Here is a 15988-nt window from a genome sequence, read left to right as displayed (position 1 = left end):
CCCAAAACGGAAGACTCTTACCTCACGTCTAAGGTAAGACACTCCACCTCTCCTTCCTGTTTTTTTCTATTTACCTTATTCACCAAGGAACCTCGTCATCATACATAATGGGTTTTCCAAACACAGTTCAGAAAAGACATGTGGGTCCTACTTTGGAACTCATGTTCAAGCCACAAACACCAGTGGCTGAGGATATCATCATGCTGCCATTTACATAAACCAGGGGCACTTTCAAAATTTGAACAAAAAAAGGCATTTGGGAGAGGACATTCCATAACTTTGAGGATTTTGACATACTCTAGGGGCATTTGCATCCCAGAATAATGGCACCCAAGATGTCTGTCCTGGAAAGACTGCTGTCCCTAGATTTTGGAACAAAATAGCCCCATCCCTAAGGCACATATTGCAAATGCAGGACACCCTCGTAGGGGACGGTGTTGCTGGTTTTGTCCGGGGTGCCAAATGCGTCCCTAAGGGCTTGATTGTTAACCCATCCCCTTTGTCAGGATCATTTCCCATTCTTGCAGTCCTTGCCACACGCTTTGCAATAAAAAGCATTACTGAGTTGCCTGTAGTCCATGTGACATCTCCTGAAGGTATGTACATCCCAATGCTTGAAAGTTGAGAGAACATGCAATTACCGAGAGAGAGAGAGAGAGAGAGAGAGAGAGAGATTATGACGATTGAACAATTCTGCAACCATTATTATTACTAGGCTTACAAAATAAACCAGTGAATCCTTTATTACTTTTCAAGGAGATACACATGGAGACCATGCTACTCTTTTCTCTACTGCCACTCTTGGATGGTTAACAGATTATCCCAGTCTTCATCAAGGAGCTCTGCCAACCACTGAAAGCTTAAAGGACTGCCATATCCTTGCTCCATGCAAGTCCAAACTTTATTGCATGTTTCTGGATCTGTATTCATGCCACTATCATCACCACAACCAGCTTCTCTCTGTTTCTCCACATCTACCACTGGTTTATTATTGCTGGATTTCAAAACAGAGGCCATGGAATGATCATCTGAGATGTTGAAAACCTGCGCCACATTGGTCTCACCAATTGCAACCTTATTCTGCATTGTTGGTGTCTGCCTTTCAATTACACCACCCTCATACTCTTCAAAGGCCTTCTCCTTCTTGGGTGCAGCCCTTGATTCTGTGTTGTTGGTTGGTGTTTGTTCCTGTTGGTACTGCTGCTTTAATTTCAGCTTCCTGCCCAAACGAGTATTCCAATAATTCTTTATTTCATTATCTGTCCTCCCTGGGAGCCTTCCTGCAATCAGTGACCATCTGAAGGACACATAATTAGTTTTTGGGAGAAAGCATATGTTAGGAAAAAACAATGGTTGTTAATAGGCATTAATTTAACCTGTTACCCAGTAGCTTGTGAAGTCTAATTATTAGATCTTCCTCTTGGTCTGATATGTTCCCCCTTTTAATGTTGGGCCTCAGATAATTTAGCCATCTCAACCTACAACTCCTTCCACAGCGGTTAAGCCCTGTACAATAATAAAACCAGTGGCCAAGATCAGAAATCTGGCATACGAATATACCCAAACTATAGATTACAAGTTGATAAAACATCTTTAGCCTGAATCTCAAAAAAGTAGATATTCCTCAAATTCCTTATGCAAAAAACAAGAAAAGGAAGACGCAGGTTACTTGAACATGCTTTTGTTGGGATCCATGAAAGCTTGCAATGAGTGGAGTTCAAAGAATGTAACAACCAAGTTTGACATGATGGAAAACTTACGAAAGTTTTTGCATTTCAAAAATAAAGAAAAACCATTTTTAAATGGCATTGTTTTTTAAAGTTATGCTATGGGGAGCATGAGAGAAACTATTCTTTTTTTCTCTTTTTCGTGTTTTTTGTTAAAAAGCAATGAGAGATACCAAAGACCTGCTTTGGAAGGGACTAATCTCCACCGCATTTCTCCATGAACTTTGATATACTGGGATAACTTTTCATCTTCTTCAGCAGACCAAGCTCCTCTGTTTACATTCCTTGAGCCACCCAACTGATTTTTTGCAGCCATTTCCTAGAGGTGAGGAATTCTTCACAAGGTCTTTGGAGAGGGAGAGGGAGAGGGAGAGAGAGAGAGAGAGATGTTGGTGGAGAATGATTTTGAAGGGAGATGGATACATGATTAGAGTTCGAAAATATGAGGTAGAAATGCCTTGAGTGGAAAAAGTTGTACAGAGTACTGGGGACTTTTGATCACTTTTCTCATTAGTCCATGACTTATGGATGATTTGCAAAATGGTTCCTGCTTTATACAATTTTGCAAATTCATTCCCCTTTTACTTCAGCTTGCAAATTGATCCCCCAGAGTAAAAGTCGTTCCTACCCTCTGACTGAGGCCGTTAGATGCCCATCAAGTAACCATTCTGCCCTTATTCAAGGACGTTTTTTGCAAAAGGTTAATAAGGTACGATTTTGCAAATATGACCTCAAACTAACACCTTATACTCTACGAGAGGACGATTTTGAAAACGGAGAACATAAGGGATTGCAAAAAATCAAAATATGTATAACAAAAATCTAAAAAAATTTAGCATAACTAAATGTAAAAGAAAAATAAAAAAGATATTGAAAAATGCAAGATATTGGAATGGGGAAAAATTAAAAATTTCAGTATACATGAAAACATTAAAAAGTTTTTTTTCAGAGATTCGAAATTCATAAGGTCCCCCAAAAAATATCATATATATGGAAGGATTGAAAATTCAAGCACCTAAGATGGTAAAAGAGATGCCCTATGTCATCCTCATAGCCTGACCTAGATGGATTCAGCATGGTTGATTTAATAAGAATCTACTCTTAGACCACATCTTTTTATGAAAAGATATGACTTTTTAATCACAAAATTTTGCATCTTATGGGTGCAAAGCCTACCTTCCAGCAAGGATATAAGTAAGAAGGTACGTGTTGCACCCATTGAAAATAAGATGAGAGAGAATCGTTTATGATGGTTTGGACATATTCGGCGAAGGCCTAATGATGCTTCAGTTAGAAAGATGGAGAAATGAAAAAATATATTAGTTAAAAGACGTCGAAGTAGGCTTAGGAAGACATGGATGGAGATGATAGGAAAGGATATGAATGCTTTGAACCTCACCGAGGACATGGCATTGGATAGAAATGATTGAAGGAGAAGGATTCATGTGGAAGACCCAGAATGATTTTCTTTTTTTGGTTCATATCGCCTACCCCAATTGTTTTGGGATGAAGGCATAGTTGTTGTTGTTGTTGTTAGTTGTTGATTTTTGAATTGCCAAAACTCATGCAAACAAGTCAGAATTCGGCAATTCAAATGTTGGTCTTCGCTAAATGAACAATGTAGATCACATCTATGGATTCGGATTTGATCGAAACAACTTGCATCAATGAAATCCCAAATAGGGGTATGAAGATATAGATGACTTAGAGGATGAGTCAAACCGGACTCAATGAGACGGAGCGAGGTCAATAAGAGAGTGGGTTGTTGGTGAGAGAGAGAGAGAGAGAGAGTTTTGGTGAGGAGAGTGACGGACACGAAGGCAGATTAGGTACAATCACATTGCACACTTTGAGTGTGTCACTGCTCTTGGTCGCCCTCCATCTTTGGCTGACAAGCTGTCAGTTGTGATGCCCAACAACAGATGGAGGGCAGAGAGGTGCAGCTGCACACTTAAAGTGTGCAATGTGTTTGCACCTGATCTGCCATAGAGAGACACCGGTGTGAGTAGTCGACAGGGAAGGAAAGAGGATATAGGATTAGTCATCGAGAAGAAGGGAGAGTTGGTGACAGAAAATGAAACGAGTAATGAAGGAAATGGTAGAGATAAAAAAAGGCAAAAGCATATAACGTGGTTTGGTCGATGTGACCTACAACAACAATTTGAAAGGCTTTCTCTATCTTGGTTTATTTATTTGTTCTCTCTCGTATATTATACAAGCTGAACTGAGCAGATAAGAAACAAAAAATTTACAAGGGGATGAGGACGATAGTCCTTGATTAGCATCTTTTTCAAAATATTGCTCTCTGAGACAGATCTGTCTTGAATGCTTTAAATGGCAAGAACCTTATGAGATTTAATCTTGCCTTGGGTTTGAATTTTTCCTTCGTTGTGGGCAATGTTATTGTGGGATCTTTCCTTACCTTGAGTCAATTTTCCTTGAGCGAGGTTCTTTCCAGTTTTGATCATGTTTTGTTTGAGAGTAGACGTGTGAGCACTTTCCTTTCTTTCAAGCTGCTGAATTGAATTGTTTTCTTGAGAATGTTGATCCAAATCCAAAGACGTGTGTGTGCACTTTCCTTTCTTTCAATCTGCTGAATTGTGATTCTTTCTTTGAAGACATTGAGTCGTTGGACTTATTTTTAAAACTAAAACTGAAGTGATCTTATTAATGCCCCTCAAACGATACTCATTGCGGAGGCCGAGTTTGTTTGACTGTCCAGAAAACTCAGTCTTGATTAGAGGCGTGGTGAATATATTCACAAGTTGACGTTTTGTCGACATTCTCGTGGACATAGTGAAAATCAATTTAAATGTGTTTGGTTCTGTTGTGAAAAAAAGAATTTGCTGACATGTGAAGAGCATTAATGTTATCAGAGTAAAGAAGTGGCATAATGTCTAAAGGGATCCCAATATCACGAAGAATAAAGGATATACATGCGACTTCAACAGCAGTGGAGGTCATAAATCTATATTCAACTTCGACACTAGATCGAGACACTATACTTTGCTTATTGGCACTCCATGAAATTAGATTGCTGCAAAGAAAGGTGTAGAAGGTAGTGATGGATCTTCTACTGTATGGCCACCCAACCCAATCTGTACTACCAGAAAAATGTTAATTAGCGACGGAAATTTGCAACAAAAAAAATCTATCACAATTTTTTGACTGATTAGCGAGAGAAAATTAGTCATCCATAAAATTAGAATTAGTTACAAAATGAGCGACAGAATTTTTTCGTCACTAATTTGTCACTAAGTAGCGACGGATTTTGAGACAATGTTTTTGTCATTAATTTGTCGCTATTTTTTTATGTTAAATGATGCATGTAGGGCACAAAATTAACTTTGCTCTGCCTCTCTCTCCCCCCTTTTTCGTCGACCGCCGCCACGTTGCTCGCCATCTCCGCCCCCGCTCTCCGACGATTCATCGACAGCTCCCTCCGGAGACCTCGCCGGCCACCTCCCTCTAGCCTCCCTTCGTCGTTCCCCCTCTGTCAACCCTTTCCCTCGGTTGAGCCATCTCGCTCGCCGTATTTCGGCCACCCAACACTACAACAGAGTAGTAGATTAGCGACGACCACATTCCGTCGCTAATCCGTCGCTAACCATGTTAGCGACGGATTAGCGACAACGCGGCGACAGTATGCTTACGTCGCGAATATTTCGACGCTAACTGGCGACGGAATAATTCCGTCGCCAAGTCCGTCGCTAATTGCGACGGAATAACGAGCGCTATATTCCGTCGCCAATCCGCCGGTACTAAACGGCGACCACGGCGTGGCGACGGATTTAATTCCGTCGCTAAGCCGTCGCTAGATTAATATGAATAGCGACGGAATCATCCGTCGCAAAAACGAAAAAAAATAAAAAAAAATTTATTTAAAAATTAATTACGGAGAACTGTACAATTTATATTTCCTGTACAATTTATATTTCCTGTAAATAAAAAACAAACCACACAAAAAAATTCATATAACAAGTATCTATAATAATTAATCGTTCCACCTTAAAACTAAGAAGTTTAATTATTTACAATTCAACAATTACAATTAGGAAAAATAAAAAAAATAGAACTTCTTCAACACAGTCCTCTAATCATCGCCAAGATTTTGTGCGTCTTCTTGTTCATTGTCTTTATCTGTCCCTTCAGCTCCACTATCCTGATTATCGCTAGCAGCCTACACAAGAAAAGAACAGTCAGTATTGATAAACAAAATATAATGAAATAAATTACACACTATATGTGATTCTATCATGTGCTCATGTGTGATCTAAGGCAATAAAAAAACTCTATATGTGATTCTATCATGCTCATATGTGTGCTAAGGCAGTCAAAAAATTGAATATGTGATTATAGCATGTTCATATGTGTTCTAAGGCATATAAAAAAACTCTATATGTGATTCTACCATGCTCAGATGTGCTTTAAGGCAGGCAAAAAACTATATATGTGATTCGATCATGCTCGTATGTGTGCTAAGGCAGTAAAAAAATTGAATATGTGAATATAGCATGCTCATATGTGCTCTAAGGCAGGCAAAGCCAAAAATTTTATATGTGATTCTATCATAAATGATATATAACATGTTCAAATGTGTTCTAAGGCAGTTAAAAAACTCTATATGTTATTATAGCATGTTCATATGTGTGCTAAGGCAGTCAAAAAACAGAATATGTGATTATAATATGCTCATATGTGTTCTTAGGCAGTAAAAAAACTGAATATGTGATTATAGCATGCTTATGTGTTCTAATGCAATCAAAAAAACTTTATATGTGATTCTATCATGCTCATATGTGCTCTAAGACAGACAAAAAGTTAAATATATATATATATATGTGATTCTATCATGCTCATATGTGTGCTAAGGCAGTAAAAAAATTGAATATGTGATTATAGCATGTTCATATGTGTTCTAAGGCATCTAGAAAAACTCTATATGTGATTCTACCATGCTCAGATGTGCTTTAAGATAGTCAAAAAAACTATATATGTGATTATACCTGAGAGGGACCTGGAATCGAATATCCCCTATCCTGAACAGCGGCCTTGATCTCATTTCGGAGAAAGGGGCGACGGTGTATTGGAAGTAGTTATTCAGTGATTCATTAATGATCTCGCGTACATCATCACCGGAAAGAATAGTCGGCTGCTTGGAGCTTATGTCGACGCAAGAAGTTGGTGAGCCGTAACTGGAAGAACCAATAACTGGTGAAGTGTTCATATTACTCCCAAACCCGAACACGCGACCTTTTTTGGGTTCACCTGCTGCAGTCACCCATGCTGTAGGATCAAATGATGGATGCTGAGTAGCGTCTTCACCATATCGCTCTACCATTTGTTGCTCATATGCCTCCTACAAAATAATGTTTAAAGTATTCATTAATAATTAATGATAACATTATGATGACTTGCATATATATTGCAATGATTATTAATAGAATTAATACATACCGTTGTCGTTCTCGCCTTCTCTGATGCGAAGACTCCCGTGGTCTTCCGTTTATGTGTTTCTACAAACACATCCTTATATGGTACACTGCCTCCTTTTTCTGCTTCCTGCGAAGTTAAATGACAAAAGATTTAGTACACAAATTTGCAACTATACTTATAAAATTAATATTATATATTGATGAGTTACCATTTTCTTTAGGTGGCTCCCAAATGTCTTAGATCCACCTGTGTGTAGATGGGCTTCGGGCATCTTCGATCGATTTTGTGAAGCCTTCGCAGAGCGATTTTTAAATGCATCTCCCGCCCACATATCGCACATTTCATCCCAGTAATCTCTCCTGATAGTAATAGGACCATGGCCCTTCCACAGTAATGGATCATCTACTACGCCAGATGCTTTTTTTGCTGCAGTCTTCATAGTGTGCAGCATGTCTGCAAATCGATTGGCAGCCACCTTCTGCCACACCTTCCTTGCATCATTTTCTTCCACCGTAGTTGCAAAGCGATTCGAAGCCTACAAATATTTTCAGAAAGTTAGTAGACATTGCTTAAATAAATTAAATATGAAACACATTAACTATGAGGAACAACTGTATACCATGAATGAGGACCACAATCTGTCTAATACCTCCTTTGGGTACTCTTTCCATTGAGCAACTGGTCCTGGTAGATGTTGAAGAAGTGAATTCCTAATCTCCCGTACTACTTCTTGTGGCTCAAACCTCGTGCTGCACATGAATTGTTACACAGTAAATATCAATATAAAATATTTAAAAGATATGCAATAATTGAAAACAAAATACTTACGGTCGATTATCGATATACACTATTCGAATGAGTCTTCTTGTGCCAGCCTGTGAAGACCCTGTTTCCTGTGTTGGCTGTTGACTTGTGCGATCAACTGGTGTAGGTGGGTCGTGTATAGGCGCAACATCATCTGTAAAAAAATACACACCAAGTTCTCAGAATGTGCATTTGAACTAATCAAGCATCTAATTAGTTATATGATATACCTATCACAGGAGCCCGTGAAGATGAAGGTTGAGCCTGGCTACTACTGGATGAGCGACCACTATAACCTCCACGAACCATATTCTAACAAATAACATATGTCAAATAATTCACATCAAGTATTACAATGCATTCAAGTCATTCACATCAAGCATTGCAATGCATTCAAATAATTCAAATCATTGACATCAAGTATTGCACTAATTCAAATCATTCGTTAATTGCATAAATTATAATACATTCAGATAAATTACAATGCATTCGAATCATTCGTATCAAGTATTACAATACATTGAAATAAAATTTTTAATCATTCACACCAAGTATTGCAATACAACTCACATCAAGTATTACAATGCATTTAAATAGAGGTTTGTAGTATAAGATTTTTTTCACTAGCTTGAGAATTCTTCCTCGTCACTAGTTTGACTTTCTTCTTCTTCTTCTTCTTCTTCTTCTTCTTCTTCTTCTTCTTCTTCTTCTTCATTGTTTGCCCATCCACTTGGTACATCATTTGGATCACATTCCTCTATGAATGTTTCATCAGCCAATGGAGATATGACATGCATATCATGCGCAACATCGTGACCATAAGCGAAGTCACAGACATCATCTGATTGATAGTAATCACTGTCTTCAGCTAACTCATCTTCTTGTAACTGATCATACTCGGGGTATAGTTTGGATTTCACCTTGCAAACTGCCCACCATTCATTTCTATCTGACTTTTTTATACTCGGATATGAAGTATAATAAACTTGTTGAGCTTGCGAGGCTAATATGAATGGTTCATATGTTCCAAACCTGGATTTATGATTCACCTCCACAATGCCTGAAGCTTTGTCGAGTCTTGTTGCAGTTGGATCAAACCAATGACACTTGAATACCGTAACCCTGTTATTCATGCCTAAGTAAGTCAACTCCATTATTTCCTCACAACCGTTCCAAAGTGGCTCATCAGCATCTTTAAGTAAATCATAAAATCTACTAGCTGCATCGTTTGGTGATTCTTCATCTACGACAGTTCTTACATCACTAGAACTCATAGCAGAACCCAGTTCTGTTCCTGCAGCATCAAATATCAAATTCGTATATGGATTATCGTGCACCACATTCACCCGTGCATCAAAATCGTTTCTAAATTCTTCTCCATGAAACGCCCAGTTCTGATAATCACTCACAAAACCCTTCCTGTATAGGTGATGTCTAACGCCATGAGGTTCTACAAATCGATTATTCTTACAAATCTTGCAGGGACACCTAATCCGACCTGTGGGATCTACCGTACTGACACTCGCCGTTGCAAATTCAATAAAACTATCGACACCATCCATATATTCATGCGATAACTCATTGTCCACTATCCTACGGTACATCCATTCACGGTTTGCAGTCATTCTGTCGTATGATGTTACGAATAGTATCCTAACGAATTAAGAAAAAAACAATCAGAATGCGACGATGAAGAAAATATCAAATTTATCATGCAATATACTATGTCAAACAATAACAAGAATTTTGATGCATGCATTGATAACTTAATATTTTCATGTGCAAACTATTAATGACATGATACAATCATTTGAAGCATGCTTTTATTATAAAATTTCACATGGAAGTCAAAATCAAATTGAAAGTAACTACATGCAAGCATGGATACAATTACATCAAACATTGCAATACATCATAATCATTCATATCAAATAAATGGCAAACATGTACCTGCAGCAAACACACTTCAATATCTCACTAACTACTACCATGCTTAACATGGACTCCGTACTCCAAAAATAAGAACACTTCCATATTTCTACATTAAAATCATGCTCAGCATGATCTCCGAACTCCAACAAAGCAGTCCTAGATATCAACAACTAAGTGAGTGTGTGAACAATAAAGTGCTGCATTCAATAAATTAAATAACATGTGATACGTTTGCATCACTTACTCACCACGGGTATTTACCCGATTTGCATTGTTTTTGTCATTTACTTACCACAGGTGGCCGAGCACGAGTTGGTTCCGTTGAAAAATCTGCACAAAAACAAAACAAATTAAGTAACAAACTAACTAATCAAGAAAACAAATTGAAGTAAAACTAATTACCAGTAGACATTAACAAACTAACAAATTGAACAACATGGACAACTTGTATATATACATTACAAAAAAAATTTCAACTTAAAATCCATATGGACAACATATATGCAAACTACACTTAAAACCATATGGACATCTTATATACACATATTACAATTTTTTTTTCAAGCTAATCACATGGACAACATAGGGATCACATAATAACTTTTTTTTTTTTTAAAAAGAGATCACATGGGCAGCATAGGTATCCATAACAAAAATTCTTTTCAAAACAGATCACATAGGCAACGTAGGTATCTCATAACAAATTTTTGTTAAACCCAGCCGAGTGGAAGAGAAAGAGATAGACTAAGAAGGTTGGAGGCCTTGTGCTCAGCCAAGCTCCCTTCCACAGCCCCTTTTCGCGTTTTTCTCTCAAGGTACGGGTATTTTCTTATGTGAAACGTTTGAGAAATCGGGTAGAGGTAGGATTTCCATGCATGTTTTGATGGAAATCCATGGTGAATCAGTGGATCTACGAATCCACTATGTTATATTGATATTTTTCCTTGTTTTTCATTTTTTTTTTCAAAAAGAAATCCATGGCACGATCGATGTGGTATGGGTGTCGGCTGACAGACCAGCCGAAGTCAAGCCGTGAACCCTCGTTGTTGGCCCAGCCGAGTGATCGGCTGGGTATGATCCCTTTATTTCAAAAAAAAAAATCTTTTTATTCACGTTGGTGGCTGTTGGCTGGCTGGCAGCCAGCCGAGTAGCACTCGGCTGACTGCCAGCATGCTGGCAGGTGCGCCAGGCCCAGCACCCAGTCGGCTGGGTGCTAGGCGAGCCTATGACAGGGCCATAGCCGGCCCAGCCGGCCCAGCCGACAAAAATTCTTTTCAAAACAGGGAAGGGGGTTAAACCCCCTGCCGGAAAGGCAGTTCCGGCATGGGGGGTTGACCCCCTGCCGTGCCTTTACGGCAGGGGGGTCGACCCCCCATGCGTTTCCGGCAGGGGGTCGACCCCCCATGCGTTTCCGGCAGGGGGTCGACCCCCCTTGCCGGAAACGCAGGGGGTCGACCCCCCCTGCCGGAAAGCACGGCAGGGGGTTAAACCCCCTCCGTTTCCGGCAGGGAAGGGGCGTACCCCCTGCGTTTAGAAGAAGAAGAAGAAGAAGAAGAAGAAGAAGAAGAAGAATATTACCTGCGCTTCGCCGGACGGTGGCGGGAGGTTGACGGGGAGCGGCAGTTGGCGATCGCCGGCTAGCGAGCGGTGGACGGGGAGCGGCGGCTGGCGAGCGGCGGTGGCCGGACGGTGGCGAGAGCCGACGGGCGGCGGGAGGGAGCAATACAGCGAAACAGGGAAAAGAGAAAGAGGGATGGGATTAGGGATTTACGCGACATTTAGCGACGGCTTAGCGACGGCAAAATTCCGTCGCGAAGCCGTCGCGAAACCCAAATACCAAAAAAGCGACGGAAAATATTCTGTCGCTACTCCGTCGCTAATTAGCGACGGAGTAGCGACGACAGAGTTCCCTCTCTAAATCCGTCGCTAAAATGGTGTTCTTGTAATCAAAAGTAGCGACAAAAACATGCAGTCGCTACTCCGTCGCTAAGTAGCGACAGATTAGCGATAAAAATCGTTTCCTCGCTAATCCATCGCAAATTAGCGACAGATTCTATCTCTAGCTAATCTGTCGCTAAGTAGCGACGGGAAAAATCCGTCGCTAATTTCCGTCGCTAATTAACAATTTTCTTGTAGTGCAATGCTGGCGACCCCCACTCCACGTCTAGCCCACCCTCTCTGCCTCATCGGTAACCCCACCTCCCTTTCCGGCAACCCCACTTTCCTTTCCGGCAGCCTCGTCGTGCCTTTAAAAGAGCACAGAGGGCCGAACCCTCTCTGCCTTCCTCTTCTCTCTCCCCGATTGTGCCTCCCCTCTCACCATTGCACTCGTCCCTCTTTGCCCTCTCTCCTCTCTCAACCGACCTCCAGCCTCCGGTCGGCAGCCATCGGAGTCCCCCCTTCCCCCCCCCCCCCCCCCCACACACACACACACCACCACCACACACACACACACACCACACCACCCCCACCTACGACCCTCGCTGACCTCCTCTTCTTCCTCCCCCTCTCATCTTCCTCTCTCTCCGGCAGCCTCATCATGCTTTTAAAAGGGCATAGAGGGTTGAACTCTCTCTGCCTTCCTCCTCTCTCTCCCTGACTACGCCTCCCCTCTCATCATTGTCCTCATCCCTCTTCACCCTCTCTCCTCTCTCATTCGACCTCCAACCTTCGACTAGTAGCCATCGGAGTTCCCCCCACCTGCGACTTTCACTGACCTCTTCTTCTTCCTCCCCCTCTCATCTTCCTCCCTCTCTGGCAGCCTCGATCACTCTCTTCTCCCCTGACCCACGTCGATGACCTTGTCGTCGGTCGTCCTCCTGTTTCGGTGGCTTCGCTTCGCAGCTGACCTGCGGTCGGATCCCCTTCACCGGTGAGTCTGCAGGTATATTGCCTCTCTCTCTCTCTCTCTCTCTCTCTCTCTCTCTCTCTCTCTCTCTCTCTCTCTCTCTCTCTCTCTGCCAGGCGATGGTGGAGCCCCTGCCGCCTTTTGATGGGTTGCTTTCCCTGCCGTATATAAATGCACATTATAGGTACGTAGCAGAGAAAAATGCATGATGCTTAATGCTAAACATCGCATGCGGCTTAAAATGTCATGTGAAAAGAAACAATAAAAATGTAAATGCAAATGCAAATGTATATAAATCGGGTAAATACCCGTGGTGAGTAAGTGATGCAAGTGCATCACATGTTATTTACTTTCTTGGATGCAACACATTTCTGCTCACACACTCACTTAGTTGTGGATCTCTAGGATTGTTTTGTTGGAGCTTAGAGATCATGTTGAGCATGATTTGAATGTATGAGAATAGAAGTACTCTTATTTTTGTAGTTCGGATTTCATGCTAGTCATGGTAGTAGTTAGCGGGATATTGAAGTGTGTTTACTACAGGTACATGTTTGACATTGTTGTGATATGAATGATTGAATATATTGCAATGTTTGACATGACTATATATGCCTGCATGAAGTTATTTTTTATTTGATTATGCATTCCATGTAAAATTATATCATGAAAACATGTTTAAATTGAATGTATCGTATTTGTGAATGTGATTTCATCTTTCTAAATATCTTTGTGATATATACATATATATCAAATCATTATATTCACCGACAATGCATGAAAAATTTGATATTTTTTACATCGATACATTTTTATGATTCTCTTTTAACTGGTGAAGATAATATCTGTAACATTATAGGATAAAATGGCTGCAAACAATGAATGGATGTACCATAGAATAGTTGATAATGAGGTGTCGCTTGAATATATGGATGGTGTTGACAGTTTTATTGAATTTGCAACGGCAAGTGTAAGTACAATAGATCTCATCAGTCAGATCAGGTGCCCCTGCATGATGTGTAAGAACAATTTATTTATAAAATCTCATGGCGTTAGACATCACCTATACCGGAAGGGTTTTGTGAGTAGTTATCATAATTGAACGCTTCATGGTGAAAAATTTTAGAATAATTTTGATGCACGAGTGGATGCAGTGCACGATAATCCATATGTAGATTTGATATTTGATGTTGCAGGACCAGAATTGGGTTCTGCTATGAGTCCTAGGGATGTACCAGCTGGGGTAGAGAAAGAAGAAGCAAACGATGCAGCTAGTAAATTTTATGACTTACTTAGAGATGCTGATGAGCCACTGTGGAATGGTTGCGAGAGTCACACTATCTTGTTTGCAGTTCTTCAACTACTGAATTTTAAGTCAGAGTATAATTTGAGCAATCATGTTTTGATTGTCTGTGCTCTATTGTGAAGACTATGTTGCCCAAAGATGAGAAATAACCATAAAATTTCTACCGTACGAAGGTTATGGTCAACGCTCTAGGTATGGGGTATCAAAAGATATATGCTTGTCCAAATCACTGCATGTTGTATTTCAAAGATCAAGAAAATGGCAGATCATGTCCATCATGTGGGCAACTTCGATTCAAGCTAAAGACAGGAGTTAACGCTAGCACGAGGTCAAAAGAAGTGTCATACAAGTCACTCTGCTACTTTTCTCTCACCTCTAGATTGCAATGATTGTATATGTCTTCGAGGACAGCTAAACACATGAGATGGCATGCAAATAAAGTTCGATATGATAAAGACAAGATCATGCATCATGTTGACGCGAAAGCTTGTAAGCACTTTGATCGTACTCATTAAACATTCGCAAAGGAAGTGAGAAATATTAGGCTCAGTTTATATACAGATAGATTTAATCCATTTGGGGGTAGATCAACCCCATACTCGTGTTGGCCAGTATTTGTCACCCCATACAACCTTCCTCCAAGCTTGTGTATAAAGCGTCAAAATCTTTTCTTGTCTCTATTGATCCCTGGTCCGACCTCTTTGGGCCAAAATCATGATGTATATTTAAGGTCATTGATTGATGAATTGAAAAAATTATGGGATGACGATGTTCTCACGTATGATGCCCATAAAAAATAAAACTTCAATATGAAGACTGCAGTTTTATGAACAATTAGTGACTTCTCTACATACGGTATGTTATCTGGTTGGAGCAAACATGGGAGGTTGGCATGTCCGTATTGCATGGAGGATACAAAATCTTTTAGATTGACGCATAAAAGGAAGTCGTGTTGGTTTGATTGTCACTGTCGATTTTTACCAAGTGACCATCCATTAAAACGACAAAGGAATGTGTTCCGAGTAGGCACAAATAAAATAGAAGGTTCACCTATACGGTTGTCTGGCATAGAGATTTTAAGACGATTGTGATACTTTATATATGGACTGACAGATGCCCGTAGTCTGACGTCCTTCCTTGAATTTGGGAATGATCACAATTGGACAAAGAAATCTATATTTTAAGAACTACCGTATTGGCCAAATTTATTGATATGACATAATTTGAATGTGATGCATGTGGAGAAAAATATGTTTAATAATGTGTTCAATACGGTAATGAATGTCAAAGAGAAAATAAAGGATAATTCGAAGGCCCGTTATGAATTTATAAGTAATATGTAAAAGACCATAATTGGAACTCCAAGAATACAATGGCAAAGTACTGAAACCAAAGGCAAGATACGTGCTTGGACCACATCAAGTAAAGCAGGTATGTCAGTGGTTGAGATAGTTGAGATTTTTAGATAGATGTATCTCTAACATTGCTCGGGTTGTAAAGATAGACGAGGGACAATTATATGGGTTGAAGAGCCATGATTGTCATGTCATTATAGAATGGTTGATTCCACTAGCATTCCATGATATGTTAGACAAACCTATATGAGGGGTATTATCCGAGTTGAGTAGATTTTTTAGAATATTTTGTGCATCAGAAGTTGTAGTAACTGAGGTAAAGAATCTTGAGGATTCTGTCGTCACTACTATTTGTCAGCTAGAGAAGATATTTTTGTCAGCATTTTTCGATGTTATAGAACATATGATCATACATTTGCCATATAAACTTACGGTTGGTGGTCCTGTGCAATATCAGTAGATGTACCCATTTGAAAGGTATATTTTTATTTATACTTTTCTCTCTAATGCTATTAGGAATTTCTTATATTACGAGATGTATATTATTGATAGATGCATGTTTGACCTCAAAAAAAAGGTTTGG

General features: G+C 39.9%; 1 protein-coding gene across 1 annotated transcript; it reads right to left on the bottom strand.

Annotated features, from left to right (window-relative positions):
* Positions 1–789: 789 nt before the first annotated feature.
* Positions 790–2043, bottom strand: LOC149812156 (transcription factor MYB3-like). Its single transcript, XM_089992991.1, has 2 exons — positions 1908–2043; positions 790–1280 (listed from the first exon to the last, which is right to left on the bottom strand). The coding sequence occupies exons 1-2, from the start codon at positions 2041–2043 to the stop codon at positions 790–792; spliced, it is 627 nt and encodes a 208-aa protein (XP_089849117.1).
* Between the last annotated feature and the right edge of the window lie 13945 nt (positions 2044–15988).

This window comes from Nuphar pumila, chromosome 17, assembly GCF_984573655.1.
Source record: "Nuphar pumila chromosome 17, dmNupPumi1.hap1.1, whole genome shotgun sequence".
NCBI classification, from domain to species: Eukaryota; Viridiplantae; Streptophyta; class Magnoliopsida; order Nymphaeales; family Nymphaeaceae; genus Nuphar; species Nuphar pumila.
Note: the sequence above shows the minus strand (reverse complement) of the source record. Positions and strands in the feature narration are given on the sequence as shown.

Bases quoted from the DNA above. Each gene is read 5' to 3' on its own strand.
- LOC149812156 (XM_089992991.1), bottom strand. From the start codon at position 2,043: ATGGCTGCAAAAAATCAGTTGGGTGGCTCAAGGAATGTAAACAGAGGA. The intron at 1,281-1,907 runs GTCTTTGGTATC...CACTGATTGCAG, and splicing joins ATTAGTCCCTTCCAAAGCAG to GAAGGCTCCCAGGGAGGACA.